Here is a 25977-nt window from a genome sequence, read left to right as displayed (position 1 = left end):
AGCCGCAAACATCGAAGCGCTCGCCAGGGTGGTTTTCTCCCTCCTTCTTCTCCTTCTTATTGCGTTACATGTATGTATCGTTTTCACGGTGGTGCGGTGTTTTACATGGTAACGTACCAGTGGTGTTGTCTCCTTGTCCAGTTTGACGATAAATAATAATAATAATAAAAACTGGTACTTTGGTCGTGCGGAACGAATTTAAGGTGGTGGACGGCGAGCGAGGGGTTGAAAAACCACCCCCGGGTGGCCCGCGAGTGATGGGCAGTCGGTGACAACTGCTCGTCCGGGGCCCCGTTGCGGTGGCGGTGGTACAACACACCACGTGTATCTGACGTTTGTCGCAAGTTCGCAAGTTTATATATATATAGATGCACACGTGCGCTAGTGACAGCCGAGGCCCGTTGACTGTTGCCGCCGATGCCCACTCGCTCTTACCTGCCGATCGGCTGTCATCGTCGTCGTCCGGGTACTGCGGCACCGTGGAAGAAAACCCGGACTGCGGTCCGGAGTCGTCGAGGGGGAAGCACACCCACCGAGCTATGTACGACACGGCCATGGAGTCCTGGATGTACGAAGTGGTACGTCTCTCTTTCCAGTGCATTCCGTCCATATTCCGCGAACTACGTATCGCACAGGGTTCGATGATGATGTTGTAGGTGTCCGTTAAAGTACCCGATAATAGCGGTGGCCATAGAGTGTGCGTTACTTGCGGGCAAGGTCGCGCACAGCTACACACACGCGCGCGTGTAGCTATTCTCTCGGCAGTTACCCCCCTCGCTCTCGATCGAATATAAACGCGTATCGCCCTCCTCCTCCTATTCTTGTTTTGCTCCCTCTTTGGCTTTTTGTTCCGCGCTCTCTTTTCTTTCGCCACTTCTCCTTTCTTCCTCTGTCTACCTCCTCCTCCTGCTCCGCACTCCCTTGGTTATTCCTTTCACGGCGTCGTCGCACACCGTGTGCACACTTTTTTCGCGAGTACCGTTGCACTGGGGTACAGAGTTGGCTGTGATTTGCACGAAGGTGCTGGTGTTTTTTGTCCCCCACCCCCACCCCCTTCTCCCTTAGCTGCGGTTGACGAAAATCGAGCTAGGATTATTCGAGGTGTTTGATTTCCGCGTGTGTCCAATTGAGGGTACATCCGTGGTTTTCTTTCTTTTTTACGATCGAATAAACTTTGCTGCCACCCAAATCGAACCCTTTTTTTCCGCGCGATAAAATCGACAATTCAACTTACGTTGGGTACGTCTATTTCTTTTAATTTTTACCTTCTAAGCTTCATTTAAACGCAATGTAATATTCCTACATCAAGTTTTACACATACGTTAACTTCATTTGATTTGCGCAATAATCGCTGGATAGCAAATCGCTTCTGAATGATACATAAGTATTGTGTGAATAATGGTAATAAATGTAGTTTGAAATTTTTTTTTTTTTTCCTACAAAGCTTTCCAAACGAAACAAAAAAATTAAATAATTTCCTGCGATTACAATTTTTTTGATATTTTGAAAGAAAATTTGTTTCATCTACTTGAACGCCCGTATTTTGCACGTTAAAATACATTAAAAATTCAATACTTGCTTTTGTATATTAATATTCATGAACTTAACTGTGTCCAGGTTGAACAAAATTATAAATATACTTTTATGTAGGATAGTAAAAAAAGTTACTATCTGCTAGTGATTTTACTACGGCATTTTTTACAGTGTATGATCCAGTTCTCCCAATATCGTCAAATGCATGAAAAAACTGGAAAAAGAAATCAATTACCTCAATTTTTTTCTTAATTCATAGCCATTTCACAATCTTGTGTATAAAAATTGTTGTTCAAAAGGCATCTTTAATCGATGAAAAAAAAAAAAAAAAAAAAAAATCATTACAAAATGCACGAATGACCGTGTGCATTTGGTTGGTGACGTAACTCCCACTTTACGATATGCAAGTAAATATTTTTCATTAAGTTACATTAATTTTATCATGTACAACCCATTCTCTCGCAAGATAACGATCCTTACTTTTGGAGAAGGAAATTTTTCCGATCACTTTTGTGCAACAACTTCGAGATTCAATATTAAAAATCATTTTTTAAAGCTTTAACGAAGCAACCATCTACTGTTTCGCCATTCAGACCTCCGATTGCCTTTGTACGTATTACATGTATTTTTATTCTCATTTTCATCAAAATAAAGCTACTTATTTGTTGAATTTCAAAGTCGATTGTCACGAAGGAACGAAATTTAGTTCGCAAACCCTTTTGGTACATTTGATTGCATATTGTTAAATTGTTCTGCACTTAAAATTCAGTTGCTAGAGCTCTGACTGACCCTAACAGATGATCTTTACGTATCACACCCGTAAATGAAAATCTTGCCAGTATTGCTTCGGGTTATCTTTACAATGCAAAATTTGAAATTTTAACAAAAATTTTTATGCAAAAAAAACCAAACAACTTTAATTTTATTCTAAATTGTGTTTCTCATTGATGCAATGATTTGATATTATTAATTTCGATTTATTGTTTGACTAAAGTTGTTTGATCCATTCTTATTTTCTTTTGGTAATCACTTTATTTTGTATAATGTAAGTAAAGTTTAATACGTTTATTTATGTTTTCAGCAGCTTTGAAAAGAATTAAAAAACAATATTTTGTCAGCTTTATAATCAACGAGACAAAAATCGTTTGTTCATAATTTTTCTCGGAATGGAACCTGAAAACACTCATCTTTCGAGGAGAAATAAAAACTTCAAAATGTAGCCCCTATTTTTTTTTCTTCTTGCTAAAACAGGTATTTGTTACGTTTACGGAACAGTAGAAACATAAGTAGATCAAGAGGTAAAAGTTCAATGTGTTACGTTCATAGTATGACGAATGAGTTTGTTTGTTTTTTTTTTTTTTTAGTACAGACTAAATACGATCACAACAATGATCTGAAATTTCGATGTACACTAGCACCAAGTTCCTAGAAACATTGACAAAGCCTTTAACAAATATTTAGAAAATTTGGTCCGCTGTGTCGGGCAGTTTGGTAACTTCATCTCTTTCTATATGAATTTGCTTTACTTTGTAGTGGAAACAAAAATTTGAACAAAATATTTTTAATTAATCCCAAACAAACGTAAGCAATTGCGATGTTAAACTTTTTGTTGTACACTATAAATTTATATTCACATAAGTTACAATGCAAAACATCAAATAAAAATAATCGATTCACTATTATAAGTAGTATGTTCTTATGCGTTTGTAGGATGTGCGTAACAATAAAATTATTCAGCGCAAAGAAGCAGAAGTAAAAAAAAAAAAAAAAAAAAAAAAAAAAAAAAAGTCTTATATAATCATCAGTCACAGTGGCCTCGAAGCGAATAAAGTTCAGGGTCACGCTGCAGCGAGGCGATATGATTATTATTTAAAGAACGTTACGGCACATTTTTTTTTTTTTTTTTACTATCGCTCAGCTTTCTCGAAGAGTTAAAAAATTAAAAAAAAAAAAAAAAACCATCGAAAATAAATAAATAAAATAAGATTGACAAACTCGCGCTCGGTTGCATCACCGCGCACGGCGCACGACGATTCTTGCAGCTCTATACCGATAAAACAATAAAAACAGGCGCCACACTCGATCGGCGCCCGTTCAATTTCGCTCACTATAATATGCGCACAGACCCCACGCTATACTCGCTCTTTCGCTCCGCATTTTTCGAGGCGTGGTTTTCCACCCTCCCCCGCTTCTACGTTTTTTCACCTCATCCGCTCTCTCGCGAACCATGACCAGTCCCACTCTAAAAATAGTGAGCCCACGCGAGATTGGGGACCTTGAGAATCGCTCCCCCCCCCTCGTTTATCCATTTCCAGGTGGAGATAGATGCTTCTCGCCGAATCTGCAAGTGCTCCCGACTCGAGAGGAAAGAAAAACACCTTTTCTTTGAACAACAGGGAAACAAAAAAAAGTTCGCACAGCCGATATTTTATGTAATTTCACATCAGCGAGTTCGGTAACGCGTGGACCGGGACCCCAGAGCGCGGTGCAAATAACACGGAGGAGGGAGCCCGACTCTGAAAAATCAACATCGGCGGTTTTTAGCAACTGTAAAAATACCCCTTACGAAAATAAAGCGGTGCTTCCAAAAAAACATTCAAAGAGCCCTGGCATTGTGTTATTCGAACTCGAAATTGACGATTTGAGACAATGGGGACAAAAAAAAAACGAACAATAATGGTCTCCCGTGACATCCTCTGTCAGTATAATGTACGCGCTCTCTTATGCTTATGCAACTTTCGAAGCGAGAAAAATAAAGCCAGCGCCGAGCTGTTGTCGCGTTCGGCCGCGTTTTATCGCTATTATTCAACGATGCGGCTATCAGCGCGAGCTGCACTCAATACGAGAGATAACCGGAGGTGGGGGAGGAGAGCCCGTCTCGGTGTTCTTGAACTCCACTGGTGACCGTCAAAAAGTCGTCATCGCTGATATCGGGGCTTTTCAAGGCCAGTGGCGAATTTCGCAACTCTCGGAGCGAATCGCGTTTTGGCTTATTTTTTCTCGTATCGCACAGTGCATGACTCATGGGGATCTCTTGCGATTATATTCGAGTGCGTAATATTTGAAGTAACCGCTGGAAAATACTGTGCCGAAGAGAAATTTTAAAATATTATTAATATACCGCTATACCTATACCGCTTTCGAATGACGTGACGAATGTGTACCTATACACACCGTAAATTCAGACTTGGGTATAATTATTTTATCAATTTTTAAACACTAAAAAAAAAACATTTTATTCCTTGAATATTAACGTGCACTTTTTTGCTGAAAACATTTTTTATTCATTAGTACTTGCAGTACAATATTGAGAATAATTTTTTTTTTTTTTTTTTTTTACTGGCAAGTAAGTACAACACATTTTAAATAATAAAATTTATTGTGGAGCATTTTTAATAAAAGTTTAAATACTTTTTCAGATACTTTGACTGTTTGTTTTTTCTTCAATTTGTTATGCATTGTTTTTACAAAAAGTAATTAAAATATATTTTAAAAAAAGTATCCGTACCCAAGCCTGACCGTTGATCGTTGCTGAGACACGTTAGTGCGAGCATTTTACCGATTAAAATACGACTCGCAATCAGAAAACAAAAAAACAAAAAAACTTGAGAGTGTAATGCGGAGGGGAAAAACAATTATTATCCGGGAACGAAGGCACGCATCGGATGTATTGGACAAAAATAGCCCGCTTTACGCTTCTGAGATCGTTAAAATGCAAAAATCGAGGGATTTGTAAAGCAAATCGGCCCCGCGTTTATTCACACCCGATCGGCGTGCATATTCATTGGCAACTCCACGTGTCAAAAAATACAACGTATTGGTACTTTCTCGCCCAGACTCATGACCGATGTTTCCCCAATGTACTGTCAATTGCCGGTGCTCTTACCTTTCTTTCTTTGTTTTTTTCCATCGCGTACTAAATATTCCAATTACACGTATACCTGGGCTAATTATCGATGCCGTGCTCACGCATAAATCGGCATCTATTTAAATATACCCACTCGTCGCTTCGACTCATTTTTTTCTCCATTACACCACATGTATTCACCGTTGGCTCCAACTCACAGCTCACGAGGTGAGAGAAAGAATTTCGATTGAACATTTAATTGCAAACTGACGGTCGTAACAGGCCGAGAAAGGAAAGCAAGTGCTTTTATTTTCCAATCAACTGCTCATCCGATGCTGTATACAGTAATCTCGTTACAAGTCGCAAGTAGCCGATTGTGCCCTTTCTAAAATCCACTCGAGGCTTAACAGCGATTTCGCGGAAGCAGAGACACAAATACGCTCGCTCGATTGTACATACATACATACATGCCTTTTTCTTTCTGCTCTACCTCGACTCACGTGTATTCAAGATCTTTGGTATAGTTGGAAAGTGAACTTTCTTGGTTTTTCCCACTTATTTACGGTTAAACAGAAAAATCGGTATTCAACACTGTATGAATCGCAACTCGGTACCAACATTATTCACAACTTTTATCACAATCACTCGTAGGTATTGTGCCGCACAATGCAATGTACGTAGGTACGGTATCGGTGTCGCGTGTATAACGCACAAATAGAAAGAAGCGTAGGCGAGAGACCATTCACGAAAGTTGTGTGAAAAAAAAAAAAAAAAAAAAAAAGGGTGAAAGAACACGGGTACCTATACATTATACTTTCCCGTTCTATCGGCGATTTTTTTCTTCCTTCTGCACCAATGCAGTATACGCCAATGGCGCGTGCATCCCGAGCGAAGATTCAATTATAAATCTCTCGGGCGACGACGACAGAGCGGCCTCAATAATTCTGGCTCCGCTGGTGCAGCGACGTGCGTTGGCATGTACACCTATACGTAGGTATACAATATTGCGCACTGGCACGTGTGTACAGGTACTATTGTCTGTAGTATATATTTTTTGCAACACCGTGAAAAAGGAGCGAGAAAGATCGATGACGTAGTACATACAGTTATGGATCATCGGTTCTTTCGTTACGTGGGTTGTGTGCTGCAGCTGACGATCGAACGAGTGTGTATATGTTACAGTAACACGGGGTAAGTCAATGGGCGTAGGTGTATTGAGTAAAACCGTCACTGGTCAATTTTTTTTTTTTTTTTTTTTTTTTTTTTTTTCTTTTTCGATCATTTTATCCATCATGGAATTAAGGAGCTCAAGTTTTTGGACGACTCGCAGAGATCGGTAGCCGCACGAGTGGTCCGGCGAGAGAGATCGCAGGTGATTTTTTTTCGAAACAAAAGCTGATGGAAGAGACGGAGCATGAGAGAGAAATAATGCTTGTACGTGCTTCTAAAGAACTTTTGACGAATAGCGCACGTATACAATATAAATATCGTAAAAGCGGGAACCACACACGCCGCGCACGACATTTTGCCTCTTTATGTGATACTAAAGATTTAAAAAAATAAAAAAAGAGACAGACGGATCCTTTGACATGCAGATCGTGAACTTGACATATATATATATTCTTTGCTCGTAGACACTAGTCCGCCCCGGAAAATCACGGGAAATCCCGAGCGCTATACATAATACGTATAGAGCGAGAAAAGTCGCCCTTGTCTCGCTGCTCTTCCTCCCATAGTCGTGCATCTTTATCATTATATGATTTTGATCATTCAATTGTCGCGCACTTGATGGTACGTCGAGAAAGAAAGAAAAAGAAAAAAAAGTATACAAGGAGCACTGGAAGAGGAGGAGGAGAAGGTACAACACAAAATAAGTCCAAGGCGAAGGTGAAGGTGAAGCCGTCGGGCCGCAGACGAGCCTCGATCGCTCTGTACGCACACGTATACACGTATTATATAAATATATACACGTACGTGTACCTATAGAATTACGCCGATGGGCCGTGGAGGGGAGCCGGCTAGGCGATGCTCCGCGACGGAGCGAGATACAGATATGGTATAGCACACCCGGTGTGGGTGGGCACTGACTGGCCTGCTGCTCCGTATATGTATGGCTCTCTCTCTCTCTCTCTCTCTGTGTGATTCGAGAGTCAAGTTTAAGGTCGCGTCGTTGTGCATGTGTATGCGCGCCGGGATGACGTCACTCCTTGAACTTGACGAGCAAAGTTACGCTCGGAATCGAGGACGCGAGCTGCTGGCGCGATGGTGATACAAAAACTTCAACTCTTTTACGAAACACTCGAGCCTACCATGTTTTATCTAAAATTGATGCCCGATTTTATCAAAATGATCGAAATCGATATCGAAATTTTACATTTATACGCGTATACCTACACGAAATGCTTATAGATAAAATTGATGAACCAGGTATAGGGGTTGGTTTTAATCGATTTTCACGATTTCCTTCCTGCGTTACGTTATACAGTGGACATTGTGACGGTTAATCCGCGATTGTTTTTTGTCTCGCGATCTACCGCCGAGTAGTGGGAAAAATTGTATTTTATTCTTTTCACTACCCTTTTGAAATATAACGAGCCGCGCGAAAAATTCTCGAGGAAAGGAAAAAAAAAAAAAAAAAAAAAAAAAGAAGCAAAAATTTCGTCCAAAGTGCTGTTGACCTAGTTTTATTTTTAGTGGGCGTACGAGGCAGACTGCTAGACGGTGATGATGGTCTGGCTCGGCCGAATCGATGAAATTTCGGGTTATACGGAAAGCTCATTGATTTTCGTGTTTCGTCGCTGTATGAATAGTTTTGCGCGAGTGTGTGGATGTGCCAACTCGAAGTGAAATGTTTCCTACGATGTTCCGTCGTTTAGGGTGTTGCACGGAAACAAATGGATCGAGCGGTAGATTAGGGAAATCACTTGGTTGATTTTGCAAGTTTCGATGACTCGTATACTCTTACATGACACTATTTTTGCTATGCTATCGAAAAAAAGTTCATACTTTCCACACCATACGGCTGCTCATTTGGCACCCCAATTGGTATCTTTGCAACTCCAAGTATACATCAGAGGGAGCCCGTTAGCAGAGCTCGCAAAGAGGGTGTGAAAAAGAACAAACAGCAAACGAGCGCGTTCAGGGGAAGGGGGTGGGTTTCGCAAAGCCTATAGAAGGTGGAACAGTAGCCAACCGTAATAATTACGCTCGTTGTAGTCATTGCGTAATTTAAGTTACGTGGTCAGGCACGATTAAATCACCCGACGAGAGAAAGAAAAGTATAGTGTAGTCGGGGAGTGAGCTTTTTTTTGAGGGGATCGATGACGTTCCTTTTGTTGCTCCTCACTTCTGTCTTCCACCCCTCCCAGCTTCCACTCGTTAGAGCAAAAGTGCCATCGCAAGAAGACGAAGCCCCACTCGTCTCCGAGCCGCGCCTAAACGAGCTGTACAGCCCCGATGCTTCCATCATGTATCTTTGTCGTCCTGTTGGTCGTGTGGGTGGCTGTACAATATGTGTGTCTCCGTTGATGCCGAGGGATGGATGACTAAGCGTTACTTTCTGGCGACGGGGTGGTATGATCCCTCGCCGACGTTATGTACATTATATACGGGACGAAAAATGTGAGCCATCGCAGGTTGGTTGTTTTTTCGCGTATGCCGCCGCTCCTCGTAAATACTTGCTTTGATCATCGAAAACGGAAAAGTTTTCAGCTCAAGTAAAAACAAGAAACGTCAGAGAGATAACTTTTTTTCGATGTGTGTGTGTGTTATTATGTATCCGCTCGGTATTTTGTGCACACCGCGCATTACATAAATCGGATTGGTTTCCTCGAGTCTCTCGGTTATAACAATATTGTACGTGCATATAGTATATACATATACTTGCGTTTAATCCGATAAGCTCTTTGGGCAATACAACTGAAAGTCGTCGGCGTTGCATAATTGTAAGCCGGAGTTAATTAACATTTGATTCCTTTCTTCTTATTCTGATGTACCGAACGCCACGAGTGCAAACGCGACCGATGGCTTATTATTCGAGTTCTTTCATATTTCTTAGGGAGGGTGGTGTTTTTTTTCCTTTTTTTCAGTGAAAATCAAGCTCTGCGGGGAGCATCCGACTCGCGAAAATGTTTTTTTTTTTTTTTTTTTTTTTTTTCATTGCAGTGCGCAGCATGATTTATTTAATTTAATCACGTACCGATTAAAGATACATTTCAGTGGTGAAAATCGAGCACCTGTTTGGTTGGTTATTTCCCCGTTTTCCACCAAAGATAACATTTTGATCTTCGGAAATTCAAACTGAATATTGCGAGGAAACGTGTTTTCAGAGACTCGCTCAATTAACCGCGTATACCCGACCGCTTGGCCGCGGGGGGAATCGAGTTATTAGATAGATCTAGTTCATCTCAATGCACTACGAGTGCAATTTTTACCAATCACATCCTATTGACGTGTAAACATTTTTTTTCAACTTCTGGCAGAGAAAGGCCATTTTTTATACATTGGCTCCCCGGAAATCAGTTTCAAGACACCCAACGAGATACCGTGAAATCATTGTTTGGATTGTCTTTTCGACAGAAAGAGATGGGCCGAGAAAAACCTTACGTTTCGCTTCTTTCCCCAATTAAACTTGAGATGATTTTTTTTTTTTTTCGCTCGAGCTTCGATAGAAAATAAGCCGACGTATACACTCGTGACATTTACTTAACCTACCGAAACTCCACGAGTAGCGCAATCGGTGCATGTTCCATTAAATTTGCATGCAATATGTAAAGACTTGGATATACGCACGCATAATTATATGTCATAATATATTGTGACGTAGGTGTGTAGAACCGAAACGTCAGCACAATCAGATAAGTGAACGAAAAATAACAAACGCGCAGCCTCGTTGGCGATATACATTCAATTACACTATACAGTACCCAATTACCCTGTTGTAGATATGTACCTATACAAACAAAATTTATCGGTAATAATGGCTGTCTCGCTGAAGGAAAGATTCCGTGCGCGTCGACGCGCCGTCGTCGTCGGCTGGCCTTGGGTACACCAGTGTATTCACATATATGCTTAAACCACCACCCCCTGGGCCCCTCGGAGCATACCTATGTACACGCTCGTTCGAGGGTGGCAACGAAAAGCCATTGACCTTGACCGTGATCCAGAGCTATCGATTTTTTTTTCCCTCCTCGACCCTCCCCTCTACTCGCGAGTTTAATACCGAACATCCTCCTCTCGTCCGGCCACTCCTATATCTTTTTACCTTTTTTTACACCCCTGTATACCGTTAGTTCATTCTGTTACGCTTTTGCTCATTTTCCCGGTAATCGTTGCAGAGACTCTGTCGCAGAACACACCTGATAACATATTGAGTCCTCTTGGATTTATAAAAATTTACCTGGATTAAATTGTATTTTCTCATCATTATAACCGAATCCTATACTTGAACAATATAGAAAATAATTATTTAGTCTACCGCCTACGCTAGATATGATGGTGACACAAGGGTGCCCGAGTAATTCCTCAAAAAATCATTTGTCACGTGGTTCTCGTTTGAAAGCTGATTTTATGTTTGCTAAACGCATTTTTGCATACTCATCTTCATTTAGGGTTTCATGGGTCTGCAAGAAAAACGCGTGATGAACAACATCGAGCTTTTGAATAAAAAAAAACTTGAGTCATTTGGACGAAAATTCGCAAATTCAAAGATTAAGCCCGTATTACACGTAACTCTTGATACGAATGTATTATTTTTCTCGACCCCCACAAGTTTCGTTTGAAAGACATTTTTTTCCATGCCCTTTATTTCAATTGGTTGAAAAATATTTCCGAGTGAACAAAATTTTTGACATCTTCGTTATTTTTCGTGGAATCGCTCGTTAATATACTTATATACATGCATTAAAAAGTTTTAAAATACACCCCGTGTGTATGCACACACGCAGGTGCACCAATCACGCAACGTACACGTCCGAGGTCTCTCTCTCTCTCTCTCTCTCTCTTTTGCTTGTGCAACCCTGACCCTGTGTAACTCGCTATCGATCTCATTGTCGCGGGTCTATATATACTTGTGCCTATGTACCTACCTACTCCTACCGATGTACATTATTACGTGTGCATCGACTGTACGTGTTTGCTTCCTCCTTCTATGTGCATTGTTGCTCGCGTCTTTATCTTTTTTGTTTGCTCCATGCACCCATCCCCTTATTTTTTTTCTTTTATCTATTGCGTTTCTCGACCATCCCCTGTTGTTGTTGTTGTTGTTTGTTATTGCCAGAGATGGTATACGCGATAGTTGCTGCTATACTGCTGCTCTTGACGTAACAGCTGTTGACATGTGTGTCGTAGTTCTACGTGAGACGCGACAGCTTGCGACTGTGCGAGCTTTTTTATGGGAGCCTGTTCCAAGTTACATATATATATGTACCTATACTAGCACTTAAAAGCAGAATAACTATGACGGCAATTTGGAGCTTTTTGTACTTATTTATATAAATATATCATCGACCCAATTTTACATGATGGTGTTACTTATGTTAAAGAACAACCAAACACCCCACGAGTATATAATATATATATACCCATTCAATAATACTCTCGTACGAGCTCTCGTAGCTTTTCCCTAATAGCCTATTTTCCCCATACACAATATAGAAAAGTTGCTACAGCGACGTAAGCGTGTATATAACATAAAAACGCACACTCGCGCCGCAGTGTCTGCTCGCGCGTAAAAAAATATAGGGTGGGTCAGGGTCGTTCGCGGCCGAAAAAAAGTCGAGCTCTTCGCCGCCACCGACTCCATTCTAGCTGGCGCGCCGGCCGGCGGGGCTCGCGAAAACTCCCCCTCCTCCTCATCCTCTTGGCCCGGATAAACGTCATAGAACGCGACCGCGCGCCTCAATTATTCATTGTACGTGTGTATAATACACGGTCTCCCCCTCCCCCATCTTTTTCATGTGTCTCTCCTCTGTACTGTGTATACACTCTTCTTTTGCTCCTCCCGACACGCACTAGTGCACGTTTTTAATCTAATTTTACCGCTGTGATAAGTAGTAGCTCGACTGCACCTATACATATATGTATATACGTTTTGCGTGAAAAATGCAATAAAACACCCAGAGCCGAACCGATTGATTTTTCGCTTCGGTGCAACAAGTTTCAACGCGCGTTCCAGCCGCGGGTTATCAATCGGCAGATGACGAGCACAATATTGTATACGTTTGCACCACAGCTACAAAAAATCGTAACTTTTATCGCGAAAAAAAAAAAAAAAAGAAAAAGAAAAACAAGAAAAATTCCGCTCAAACCAAACAGTTGGCAAGACATGTGTGCGCGTATAATATTATGTGCATTCCTCGTTGAGATAAGATATACGTTTTTTACTTGCGCGAAATTTCGACGCGCCTTTGGGTTGTTACGTAAACGCTGCAATCGGGGCTTTTTGTGCGCGAAACACCGCTCTGCCCCTTTTTGAGCCAGCACGAGGTTCGGGAATGATACAAAAATCGTTTCCTCACGAGTTTGATCGGTAAGACCGGCACCTATTGTCCTCTCTAGTTTTTCCTTAAACAGACTACTTATTTCGCCCAAAAGACAACGCGAACGGGGAACAAAAGAGAGAGAGAGATAGCCCTACAATGTGTAACATCTGCGTGTATGAACGACGCGCGAGAGAATAAGCACACCGGCGCGTCGAGCCGCTGGCTTGCGTAATCGACCTGTTCGAAAACCAAACGAGGCGCGCTTGTGTGTATAGGTACACATATGCCGCGTTGGCCTTGAAATTTTGATACCACGTGGGCGCTCGTCTGCTCAAGAGCTCGTTAATGCGTTTCGCGAAATATGTATACTCGCATACCTTTTCCTTCCTATGTCTCCCACGCGTGTATGCCCACCGACTTTTTTGGTTCCTCCTGCCGGCGTTTTTACCCGGTTGTACGGGTTTTTGCGTGCGACCTGCTCGCGGGCAGCTCCGTCGCTCCGAGTCTCAAAGGGTGCAATTAAGCCGGAGGGGGGTGAAAAAATTGGACTACAACGCAAGCTGTATGCTCCACTCTGTACCAGCGGTAAAAAAAAAAAGAAAAAAAGAAAAATCTGAATGTACCGCCAAGAAACTGTTTCTCTCCGCGTAGGAAACTCCCGAGTCGCGGGTAAAACGGGCCTTTTGTTTCACCGCGCGTGAGTCACTTTCGCTCCCATTTTCACGCGATGCCGCTCGTTCGAGGCCAGCGCTGAAAAAGTGAAGAAGAAAAAACATAGTCAAACGAGCCCTCTTTGATTCGAGGTTTTTTTTAATCCAAGCGGAAATAAACGAGGGGCGCGATAGAGAGACAAAGCCCGACATTCAGTCCCCCGGGAACAGGATTCATTCCCAATTATACCGCGGCTCCGAATTAAAAGCCTCGCGATCGCTTGGTATGGGGATCATTAGGGAGTCTCTTTACGAGCCTAATAATGCCCGCGGATGTTTACGGCGCGAGATCCGAGATAAAGATCCCTCATCCCCCTTTTTTTTTCCGTGGACGCGGGCGGGGCATGTTTATTTTTATGGGCGATGGTTCGCGACGGTCGCCGGGAATCCAAAGTCCCGCCGAGGGCTATTATCATCGGCTCGAGCGCGTCAGGCTTTCATGCAAATTCGGCCGTCGCCGCTTGTCCAAGTCGAACTCGTGCGGTTGCAAACCCTTGCACGTCGGAGTTTTGCACGATAACGATGCGCGTAGGGCTGTCTCGTCTGGTTTTTTTTTTTTTTTTTTTTTTTTCGTTCCCTCCCCTGAAATCATGCCTCCTAATCTTGATCTCACGGACGGGCGGATCGTCAGCAGTGTCACAATAATGACACTTCGTTCTTCGAAGCTTTTGCACCAAAATGAATATGTACATTATTTTGTATTTATAATACGTAGGGAGAGATGTCGTGTACGAGAAACAGCGGAATCTTGACTGTACAGCCGACTTGTCTGTGTGTCGTAAAATGTGCATCGATACTCGGTATACGTAAACACTTTTACACTTTGCGTCACATTCGAAGAGGAAGAAAATAAATAAAGAGTCCCCCCGGCAACCAGTTCATTACGTAAGGCGCTTCACGAGATTCTAAGACTATCTTGAGGTTTTCTAGCCGTGAAGTGTTTCTTCTTTTTTTTCTTTCTTTTTTTTTTTTTCATCAAGCTTGAATCCATTAATCAAATTGTAGTTGAGGAAATCGATTTCTTCACTCAGTACAAGTATGTACAATCCAGAGAGAAAAAAGTATATTACATACATGGTCCAACAAAATGGGACTTTGCGAAATGTATTTTTATCCTTTTGTACTCGTGAATCAGGAAAAAAAAAAAAATGTACAAAAGCACCACTTCTAATATAAATAACTATGGTCACAGCTAAGAAATAATGGCCACACAGAAGCGTCGATTAGTCAAAGCTCTCGAGCTTAATACAAGCGGATCGCTAAATAGCTGTGACGTCGTCGTCGATTGCTTGATGCTGTACGAGTTTTCCATCTCTCTTTCTCTCTGTCTCTCTTGGTATACCAGTAGAATAGTAGACGCAAGGAATTGGTCTAGTCAATATAGAACGGCTATTACGGTAACACACGCGCGCGATCGGCCAACAGAGTGGTCGTGGGTCGCGCTGCAAGCACATTGCGCGCACACATATACGTATGTATATATAGATTGGTACTTTGTAGTCATTAGAAATATTATGGGCTCGCACGAATCGAAATGAACGTATATAGGTACGTCGCTCGCACGTGTGTCTCTCTATACGGTGTGGGTACACTCTCGGATGTGTTGATGTTTTGGTCAATGCTGTGGGACAATAAAGGGCTTAAAACGAGCTCAGTTTCAATTTTTATTCGACTTTTCGTGAATTAGCTCGAAAAGAGCTGTTCAAAGGTTTATTGATTTTCAATTGGCCATTTGACATTTTCTTTTTACATCCATAAATGGCTTTAATTTACGCATTAGAGTTTGTTGTTCGGTCGCGTGCTATTTCTCTGATTGTTGAGCGTATACCATTCCTCGTGTGTGGTATATATATGTGCCATTTGAAAAACGAAAGGAAGAATATTTTTCAATCGTCGTAGATTGATCGAAGTAAAAAAATTCGTGAGTTGACGATTTGCAAAGTGCACTCCTCGCATACACGATTCTGCGGGACTGTTTCCATCAACTAATCGATTCATCGGACAAGACAACAGCTCGAGCTCGCATGTATACCTTGACGCGGCAAAAATTGTCAGCCTCTCGAGCAATGATCGAGGAAAATGTTTTTTGTTTTGTCTTCCAATATAGAAAACACAACTTTTTGTTCTTTCGCACTCATGGACACGCGATGCACGTGGGTTTAACGCTGAAAATTTTATTTCCTCGTTAAATCAATGAAGATTGATCACTGAAACTCAAACAATTCATTCCTCTCACCAGGATCATTTGTAAAGTATAATCATTCGAGGGTGAAACGGGTGGGAAGGTGGATTTTATTCAATGCAAAATAGTAAAGAGCCAAAGCCACAGCCAACAGCTTCTTTTCACGATCAACGAAAACACACCGTATTCGCAACAATTTCCGCAACGCGAGATCAACCGATGCAACGTACACATCGGAGGTTCAAAAAAAGCTCGTCCAAATCCCTTTGGGCACGAGTATCGGACCAAACTCCCGCTCAACTTTAAATCCCCCTTTAAAAGCCTATACACAAACGTGTACGTGTATATACAGAACGACCTAAAAAAAAGGGGTGGTGCGGTGGGGGAGGGAGACTATACCGAAATAGCCACATCGGGATCCCTCCTCGCGTGCACGGTATACCTATGTATTTATGCACGCAAAACGTAGACGATCCACGCATTACGCGCACGCGGATCATCCTATACATTATGTATATCCTATAGGCATCGCGTAGAAACTTTGTAGGCCCATTATGTATTATTGTTATACAGTACTGGGAAAGTGTAGAATATAATAAATATGTGTGCCCTTCTATCGTAGATTCCCAACATATAACATTAGCAAGGCGTGACGTCGACGGACAGGACATAAGTATACAGAGACGACAGAGACGGACAGCCATGGCACAGTTCGTTCGCGTGACGCGTCGCCGTTGTCTCGCGTTTAACACACACACACACACACACACACACGCATTACACACAATAATCATCATTTCAAGGCCGTACAGTCTCTCTCTCTCTCTCTGGCACTAAATATGTATATACATTTGTGATATTCTATGTATACACAATCATCGCGCGGAGTACACCCACACACGCGTATATGTACATTCTTTCGTCATCGGCCGTTTCCGCCGTTGCTCGGGCATCACCACGCATCACACGCCAGATAGAGAGAGGGAGCATCTAAATTTGCAAAAGCAAGAGAGAGAGAGAGAGAGAGAGAGAGAGAGAGGAGCGAGATAATATAACACACGAACGCGCGCCCCGCCAAACTCGGCCTTCGCCGGCGCGCATCGGCAAAGCTCCCTCCCTCCAGCTCGCGTGCTCCCAGGAAAGTCAAGTTCAAGGCCACCAGCCAGATAGCCGAGAGCGCTCTGTATATATACGCACTCCGCCTCCCCTTCCTGCGCTCTTTTATACACCACGTCTCATGCGTAGTATACACACACACATGGGGTGCTTGCGGCTGTAAGCTCCATTGTGCAAAGGAGGGAGGGGGGAGGAGGAAAGGAAGAAACGGGACGCGGTGGTGGAGGGATGGTGTGCTTAGCTTTTTTTTTTGGCAGCTCCCTCTCTCCCTTGCGTGACACCGTTAGCCGTGGCTTATCGCGCGGGTCGGGGTTCGGTTGTTGTTGTTGCCGGCACGCCAGGAATTTCGGACGCGCCACCACCCCTTTCTTTCACTTTGGCGCGGAGAGACCTTGCTGGAGCGTTTTTTTTCTTTTTTTTTTACCGTGGCTGGAGGGGTGGGGGATGACTCGATGCTTTTCCAGAACGACTCTGCCCAGAGCTTTTTGGCTCGACCGGCCTTTTTTTTTTGCGGAGGGGGAAAAAGTAATTGTCTCTCTCGGCGAGAACTGCGTTGCGTGGGAAATCTGGAAGCTCAGCGAGAGGGGGACGTGTCGGAGCTTTTCATCTGTATACACACAACGTGTTTTCGCGCGTCGCACAAGACGAGTTTTCATCGTTTAATCGAGAGTGTACACGCATCTCTCTACAACAGTCTCGGTGTTTGCGTAGTATATTTTAAAGCTCGACTTTTTCCCCACCTTTGGTGGTTTTTCCCACCCTCGTTGCCTCCTCCCAACGTTTGAGCAATCATATGCCTTGGATAATTTTTATCGTGGCGCAAACAACAACAACCACGGAGTTTTATAACTCTCGGATGCCCGTGGAGCTTTCGACGCCTACGCCCATCTGCTTTGAAAAATTTCCCTCTTGTTTTATTAATATACCTTCGCGTCTACTCTGCCGTTACTTCTCATTGGCTTTGTATACGTAATTGGCTGTTTGAGCATTAAAAATGGCTGTATTGTTTTTCAACGGAAAAAGCTGTCCAGTTCATGGTGATATTATACTCATTAAAATAACAATAGGGCAGGGCGTACGCTTGAATTGGTTGACTGGCTTTGAAAACGGGGGAGTTAAATTTATACAACTTTTTTTTTTTTTTTTTTTTTTTTTTTTTTTTTTTTTTCTTAACAGGAATAAAAAGTATGATTATAACCCACGTATGCCGCTGGTTTTTTTTCCTGATATCTAAAACTGTTTGAACTGCACGTGAACATGTAAAATTAAGTACCGAGTTACATAAAAAAACATTTCGTTATTGTAAGCTTCATAGTTTCTGTAAAACTTGCTCGGCTTCAAACTGTTATGAGGCCCATAAATGTATGCTGCATCAGGGTCACCACTGCATTTGTATTTAAAATAAAAAAATCAAACTTTACTCTGTTGAAACCATATAGTGAAGCAATTGTGCCTAAAAAAAGGCATCTTTGTATTTGATATCAGTTAAGGTTTGCGTGCAAAAAGGATATTATCGAGGGACACCCATATTTTGTACTATTTCTCTCGACAACGAACTTGAAACTTTCTGCACGTGCTTTTTAGTTATAATAATCACGCATCTATATCCGAGAGAAAATGTAATTCAAACTTTGGGTCGTACTTATTCATTCACGTACCCATGTTTTTTATTGCGAAATGGCAAAACTTTCGATTGAAAACTCCGTAAACTCCAAAGCGCAAAAATCACGCTATATAGTACGTGGGAAAATCGCATACCTACAGCAAAACACGCGCAACGCGAGAGACATTAGCGACCCCGATTGCACTATACTGAATGCGCCGTGCAGTTTACCAATTACCCAATCGCCATCATTCAAATTGTCCCTCCGAGCCAAATAACACCGCTTAGCTCTGATACTACCGTTGCTGCAATTGATACCGCGGTAATCGGGCCAAAGCTCAGCTGATGTATACTTACGGAGAGGTACAACGTCGATTTGACTTTTTTTCTTTTTTCTCTCGAATAAGCATAAATCTTTACTCTTCTCGATCAAAGTTTCCATAAAATTTACATCACCTCATTTCCTGCAGCGGCTGTTGTTGCGCTTCAGGTGTATCCGCGAGCTTTTTATACATACTCGCGCCGTTTGTAGGCGAAAAAAAGGCAGCATCATCGGTGGTGTGTGTTTTTTTTTTTTTTTTTTTATTTTAGACAAGAAAAAACAAAGAAACCGAGCCTCGACAGCAGGTTTTTATTTCCACAGCGGCGGCGGCGGCGGTGGTAGCGAAAGCTCGCGGATTCCCGGCGCTTTCTAAAAATGTTTGCGCATCAGCCGAGCTTAAAAATAAAGCGTTAGCCGCGCGAAAAAAAAGTGCAACCCAGCTGCGTATTGATGTATATCCCCTCGCAAGCTCCGCGCGCGTCCTTCTCCGAAACGATTATTTTTGCCCCGCGTGAGCTCCGACCCGCTATAAATACCCGCTTTTCCGTCCAGACGGACATCAATTTGTTTGCCCTTTTGCCAAAACAATTTTTTCAACCCCCCGCGCCTTCATTCTATTTTTTCCTTCCATTCGATCGTAAGCTGCATTGGCTCTCGAAATAAAGGATCCCGCGTGTTTTCTCTAATTGCAGGTCTGTATGATGTCTGGTAGCGCCGCTGAGGGTATGATCGGCAACGGCAGGACGATGCCCAACATCAAGCAAGAAATCGACAACCCGACGACCCCCGGCCAGAACTATCAGGTCTGTTCCCCAACCACGACACTGCAACAGCAAGAGGTACAACTATGACTATCTACACTGGCTTTCGCAACGAGAGATCGACCGCGCACCCATTATCCGTATCTCTCGGTGCTCACAGTGTTTTTTGTTTTTGTTTTTTATTTTTTTTTTTTTCTCTTCCAATCCATTTATCGTAGTAATGCAAAATTTTCATCATCATCATCATCATCGCGGTGCATATAAATAAAGGCTGCTTATCTCGGCGCGCGTTTATTGTTCCCCTCTTTCATTTTCATTCCGGCGTCGTGTCGTTGCATAATATCCAGCGCCGCGTGTACGATGTACCGACAGATAGAGAGAGTAGTCCATCTGCAACATCCTACGTGCACGCGCTACTTCTTTTCCCTCCTCCTCTTCCATCTACTACCTCCTGTTACGTAAAAACAAGCTCGAGGAGATGAACGAGGCGCCTTATATGCTACTGTGATTTTCTGTACCGATCAAAGTCACGGCCAAAGCCATCGTCTCACATGGTTATCTCATCATTTAAGTATGAATTGATGAACATGAAAAAAAGAAAACATTAAATATCGGTATTGTTCCGCAGTCGTTGTGCAGCAAAATGGACATGCACGAGTACGGGGGCAGCGGAGGTAGTCCCGGCAGTCCAGAGATGCACCACTGTTCCTCGACGACGCAACCACTTGGCACACCCGAGGTAATATATTCGCTCATCAATACAATAAAATCGAGGCTGCAGCAATTTGTAGCTCGGGTCTTTGACGATGATCGGTAAAAAATCGGCTAATGAAATCGGCGCTTTGACGCTTGCAGGACGGGGTTAAGGAAGAGGATACGGGCCCAAGGAGAATGTGCCTGGTTTGCGGCGACACGGCGAGCGGCTTTCATTACGGGGTCGCCTCTTGCGAGGCTTGCAAGGCTTTCTTCAAGAGAACGATACAAGGTACAAATGTCCCCTCGAAAGCTCCACCCGATCAACACCTCGAACTTTTGCCGCTCCTCCAGATAGCACTGAACGACTTTTGCCTGTTTGACACTTCTGTGGTGAAAACGTAACTTGTCACCCGTTTGGATACAATAAACAAGCTCGATCGATAACTTGACACGATAAAGACACGCGGTCAATGCTACTTTTTTCTTTTCATTTAATCTTCAAAATTCACCAATTGGTGCAATGTCACGTATTGTTTAAAATCAACTAAACACACGGAAAAAAAAAAAAAAAAACAAGCCAGAGACACAAAAACAGGCAAAGTAAGCGCGCGCGTGTGAGTGTGAATTTTCGACTGTCAGTTCTATCTGGCGAAGAACTGGGAATTATAATGGTAAAGTAGCCAGCAACTTCACAGGCAACATCGAGTACACGTGCCCGGCCAACGGGGAGTGCGAGATCAACAAGCGGCGCAGAAAGGCCTGTCAGGCCTGCAGGTTCCAAAAGTGCCTCAGGCAGGGTATGCTCAAGGAGGGGGTGCGGCTCGACCGGGTCAGGGGCGGCAGGCAAAAGTACCGCAGGAGCACCGATCCCTACGTACCTGGCAAGACCATTACCCTCGAAGGTGAGAGTCTTACTTTATTTATTTATCGTTATTTTTTTGTTTAACTCAAATGCGTGCGATATTAAAAAGAAAAAAACCACGAAAGCTAAGACTTTTAAAATTGTCCTTTCAATTTTATTTCATTTGTTTTAAATGATAACATAAAGTTGGGTAACTTAATGGTCAAAGCCACAGAGACGACGTTGTGACGCACACTTTGACAATCGTCGCTATGAAACATTCGAACGTTACCAAAAGCTTCAAAAGCCAAACAACCGAACAGAGAGACGAGAGCAAAATATTTACACATTTCTCGTTCGGATTAGCGATTTATGATAGTGGGATTAAGTTTTGTCGTTTGTTTATTATTTTTATTTATTATTTTTTTTTTTGCTTACTTCAATGTTCCAAGCTAACGTAGGATCGTCAGGCTACGCGGAAGCAACGAGTAAGTGAGCTTTCGTTCAAACGTTCAATCATTCAGAGCTTCATTGTAACGTAGCTTTAAAACACGACTGCTCCACGATAAAGGAAGCTTTACATTTTCATCAGAGCAAAAAGTTGTAACGAATAGCTTATTTTTTGGTTTAACCAAATTTTCATTTTCAAATGAGCCTCAAATTCGGGTATTTTGTATTACGGCAGATGTTTTTGTCTTTGTCCTAAAACGCTGCGGTTTCTTCAATTGACTACAAATAGCGAAACAAAATCAGTCACGTCTACAATTAACTTTTTTTTTGCTCTGGTGATAAATGTGTCGGTCGTGCCTTCATATATTTTTTTTTTTATTATTAATTTTCGTAGCAATTATAAGGGTACATGTTTGTATGGTGATGGTTAAGTAATGTTAGTACCACTAGATATACTCACATTATAACATGCTGTAGCTGCATCAAGTGTAGTAACTCGATTTGGGTGTAGTTAGTTGGTTGAAAAATCCCCAAAGTAGTCTCTATAGTGACCTTTTTTTTAAATATTCAAAATACAAAGTAATAATGGTTCTCATTATTTAGTTGGTAAAACAGTTGGTCACAAGACGTAAAAATATCTTATTACAATGCCTTCTTTGCGTAGCACGTGTAAAACGCATGCGGACCACTAGTGTGTCCAATTTCAGCGAAAAACCATAACATCTTTTTTTTTTTCATTTGCCCACAAAATCCATACTCTGTGCAAGAAACATAATTAGACAAAAAAAAAAAAAAAAAAAAAAAAAATGATCTCGATTCCCAGACAACAAGATGGTGGAAGCGTTGGTTGCCTGCGAGCCGGACATCCTGCAGGTGTCCACATCATCCCACAGCCTGGACACCGAGCAGCGAGTGCTCAGCCAGCTGTCGGACCTCTACGACCGCGAACTCGTCGGGATCATCGGTAAATATCAATTTTCATTTTTTTACATGGCAGCTTTATATAAATTCACCCAACACCACGGCAAAGTCGAATGTCAACTAAACATTCGTTTTTTTCCCCCCTATAAATTTTTTCAGGCTGGGCGAAACAGATACCCGGCTTCAGCAGCCTACCGCTCAACGACCAGATGCGACTGCTGCAGAGCACGTGGGCCGAGATCCTGACCTTCGGCCTCGCCTGGAGAAGCATACCCAACAACGGCAAGCTCAGGTTCGCCCAGGACCTTACGCTCGACGAGAGGCTAGCTCGCGAGTGCCACTGCCTGGAACTGTACACACACGTAAGCAACACCCCCCCCCCCCAGCTCTTATTTCCGACTCCAAACTAATGACTGCTTGGTTGTACAGTGCATGCAGATCGTGGAGAGGCTGCAGCGACTGGGTCTAGCGCGCGAGGAGTTTTACATGCTGAAGGCCCTCGTGTTGACGAACAGCGACGCGAAGCTGGACGAGCCGCACGCCCTGCACCGCTTCCGGGACAGTATCCTCGGCTCGTTGTCGGATTGCGTGAGCGCGGTGAGGCCGGGCCAGGCGCTGCGGGCCACCCAAAACATGTTCCTAGTGCTGCCGGGGCTACGCCAGGCCGACGGTATCGTGCGCAAGTTCTGGTCGGGGGTCTACCGTACCGGCAAGGTGCCCATGAACAAGCTCCTCGTCGAGATGCTCGAGGCCGCCAGTTACCGATGAGGGGCACCACGGCTCTTCCGATTCGAACGACTGAGAGCTGCGTCCGTGCTGCTGGTGATGGTGGTGGTGATGATAGTGGTGGTTGGAGGTGAGCTTGGACGCTGTTGCGAGGGATGTGGTATGCGAGATTCGCGCTTAGCGCATACGACGCATACCGCGGGGGGAGCAAGATGCCTTGAATAATGCGAAAACGAGTCTTTCTTCGATTGTTGGATCGCGTGATCGTGGGGGGGATGTAGCAAGTGCGACGGCTTCGTCCGTCAATTTGTTGCTTTATTTATTTTTTTTTTTTGTTTTTTTTTTTTTTCTTTTTCATTTTTCGTCTTCGTGAAAATGAATCGCGTAGTAGATAAAGCGTTGGAAAAGAGAGGTGAATCAAAACTCAGTGAGATGATGTACAAGTCGAAGGTGAGTTTAAGGAGAAAAATAATAATAACTATTTTAATTATCATACTATAATGTTAGCGATGTACGAGGGTTATTGTTTGCCCGTGCCGTGAGATGAATGAAAGGATAGATTTAGTTATTTAGGTGTAAACAAAGTACGCTTCGAATGAGAGGAATGAACAAATCGATTGATTAATCAATGAAAAAAAAAAAAAAAAAAAAAAAAAAAGTGCGATGTCCGTCTAAAATCAACTTGGTCCAGAACTATAGTGCAATTACAATATAATAATAACAATAACACGAGAGAGCAGAGAGCAAAATTAGATACCATACGAGCAAGGGATTTTTCGTTATCGTTACAAGACCCTCGGTTCCTCTAGTGATACATTTTCATTGGCACAACCAAGACGCGTTTGTTACTTGTGACAGCTACAATAAATATGCGTAGGGATACCAACGTCGTTAAAAGAGATCACGAGTATATAGCTGGCATGGCTTGTCACCACCTTGGGCACTCTTTCACGTGTTTAACAAACATTATTTAACTTAAAAAGTTGTTTTTATTCATCGAATTTTCCTATTTATATTTACATCTAGTAATGAAGGTAGATTTATATTAATTATTTTGCAATGGTACAACAGGTAAACGCTAACTTTAAGTAACTAGGCACTATGCTGATTCGTTAACAAGCAAGCCACACGTATGTTTACAAATTAAATAGCGGCCATATGCGTTAATCAAAGATATACGAGTAAGTTTTATGTAGCTGAGCTCAAATGTGATATTTTTTTAAGTGATTAAGTCATCTTACTGGTCGAATCAGTGTAGTGTCTAGTAGCTGTGAACCACTCTTGTCTCGAATTTTTTCGCACTAATGTAATCATTTTGCATCTAATGTAATAATATAAAATCCAATTAACATTAAACTTAGAGTTACAATAATTATCAACAATTATCCTAATTAGCTTTAGACATCACGTTTGGCACAAGTTCCTTGTAATAAGCATCAATGAAACAGTTTTTATTTTAGTGTTTCAGTGCATCCACTCTCAATAAGTTGTTAACAAAGTAATTAAGAAAATATTAAATAATAAGAACGTTACGCCTCGAGTGCCCAAGTTCGTGCAAGAAACCAGCATAGTTACACATTTACCATTGTGAAAAGAAAAATAAACGATGCGATTATTTTTACACCCAAAACAGTCAGTAAAATAGACCATTTACTCAGATTTTTAGCTCTTACCCTATTTTTCTATGAAAGTAATGGTAATTATACGTACTTTACATTATTATAAATTATTGCCCAGCACACGGAGCGCGCGTCAGAAAATATCTTAACTTTAGCACTTTGCATTGTACGAAATAAACTTAAAATTTACTACACAATTTATAAAAAAAAAAAAAAAAATTAAAAAAAAAAGTTAAAAAAACTCAAACACACATCTCGAGCCAAAATGTCAGCGAGGTGTGATGGTCAAAGTAAAATAGCTGTCAAGCCACGGCGAATTTTACTGCGCTTTAGGATAGTCGTCAAGCAGAATTCTAAGGGTTGTCCGTTATAACTTTGTAGGTACGTAGTTTGAGCGTAAAAAATATCTTCATAGCTTCATAGCTGCATCGTATTAATTGTCTACCTTAATTAATTTTCGTAACTACCATAACACGAAAGATATCCTTTACCTTTACCATTACCTAGCATTGATTCATTGTTACACTGTTTTCCTCTTGAAAGCTGTTGAGGAATTATTCTGTTGAACTGTGATATAAGCGACGCGCGTGTGCGCAAAAATGTAACGACAACACGTCCCTCTCCAAAACATCTTTTTTCCATCATCTTGCAACATTTTGCCGAGACCCACGTTAGCAATGCCTTTTTTCTTTTGATTTTTCCGTGTAAAGTGACAAATATCTCATTTTTTTTTCCTACATAAAAGCGTTCTCTCTCCTATCGATCGATTCGCTTGATTGATCCTTGTTTAGTCCTTAAAGACTCTAACGTGATAGTTATTTGTTTAAGTCGTCGATTAAGTACAACCGAGTAATTTTTCTAATACTATTCTTTAAACATCATTGGCTTGTATTTATACGCAAGTATGTGAACGATTGCCAGATGCATATGTACATCACTTGAATTTGTTATGTAATATTACTGTTACGTGATTAAAAATACAGGCGTTTATAGCTGAGAAAGAAAAAAACACTCCTAGAACGTTTTGAATTTGTTTTTTTTTTTTTTTTTTTCTTAATTTACGTACTCATAACGAGCAACGGAGTTATTCTAAATTTAATTTTTTTTTGCATAATTTGTTGTTTTTATCGATTGCGTTTTAAAAGAGTACCACGAATAAGAATAATAAA

General features: G+C 42.0%; 1 protein-coding gene across 5 annotated transcripts; it reads left to right on the top strand.

Annotated features, from left to right (window-relative positions):
- ERR (estrogen-related receptor) lies at nt 1-23455 on the top strand. Of its 5 annotated transcripts, none has more exons than XM_014363779.2 (9): nt 1-578; nt 19487-19597; nt 20184-20294; nt 20411-20540; nt 20932-21153; nt 21545-21580; nt 22366-22506; nt 22623-22825; nt 22893-23455. In XM_014363779.2, exons 1-9 carry the CDS (start codon nt 369-371, stop codon nt 23229-23231), a joined length of 1503 nt encoding a protein of 500 aa, XP_014219265.2. In that variant the 5' UTR covers nt 1-368; the 3' UTR covers nt 23232-23455. The 5 variants fall into 5 exon arrangements, with proteins under 5 accessions (XP_014219265.2, XP_014219263.2, XP_014219261.2 ...); XM_014363777.2 differs by having other exon boundaries at nt 19487-19633; nt 20947-21153; XM_014363775.2 differs by having other exon boundaries at nt 19487-19633.
- The last annotated feature ends 2522 nt before the right edge of the window (nt 23456-25977 follow it).

Source organism: Copidosoma floridanum, unplaced genomic scaffold (assembly GCF_036245765.1).
Source record: "Copidosoma floridanum isolate Cflo_tuat_1 unplaced genomic scaffold, Cflo_Japanese_pri ptg000013l, whole genome shotgun sequence".
NCBI classification, from domain to species: Eukaryota; Metazoa; Arthropoda; class Insecta; order Hymenoptera; family Encyrtidae; genus Copidosoma; species Copidosoma floridanum.
The sequence above is the reverse complement of the archived record's forward strand: the minus strand, read 5'-3'. Positions and strand labels throughout refer to the sequence as shown.

What these genes read in the sequence shown, in the direction of transcription:
- ERR (XM_014363775.2), top strand. Translation starts at nt 369, where the DNA reads ATGCACACGTGCGCTAGTGACAGCCGAGGCCCGTTGACTGTTGCCGCC. An exon ending in CTTCAAGAGAACGATACAAG is followed by an intron (nt 20,541 to 20,931) that starts GTACAAATGTCC and finishes ATGGTAAAGTAG; the next exon opens with CCAGCAACTTCACAGGCAAC. An exon ending in AGGCTACGCGGAAGCAACGA is followed by an intron (nt 21,581 to 22,365) that starts GTAAGTGAGCTT and finishes CTCGATTCCCAG; the next exon opens with ACAACAAGATGGTGGAAGCG.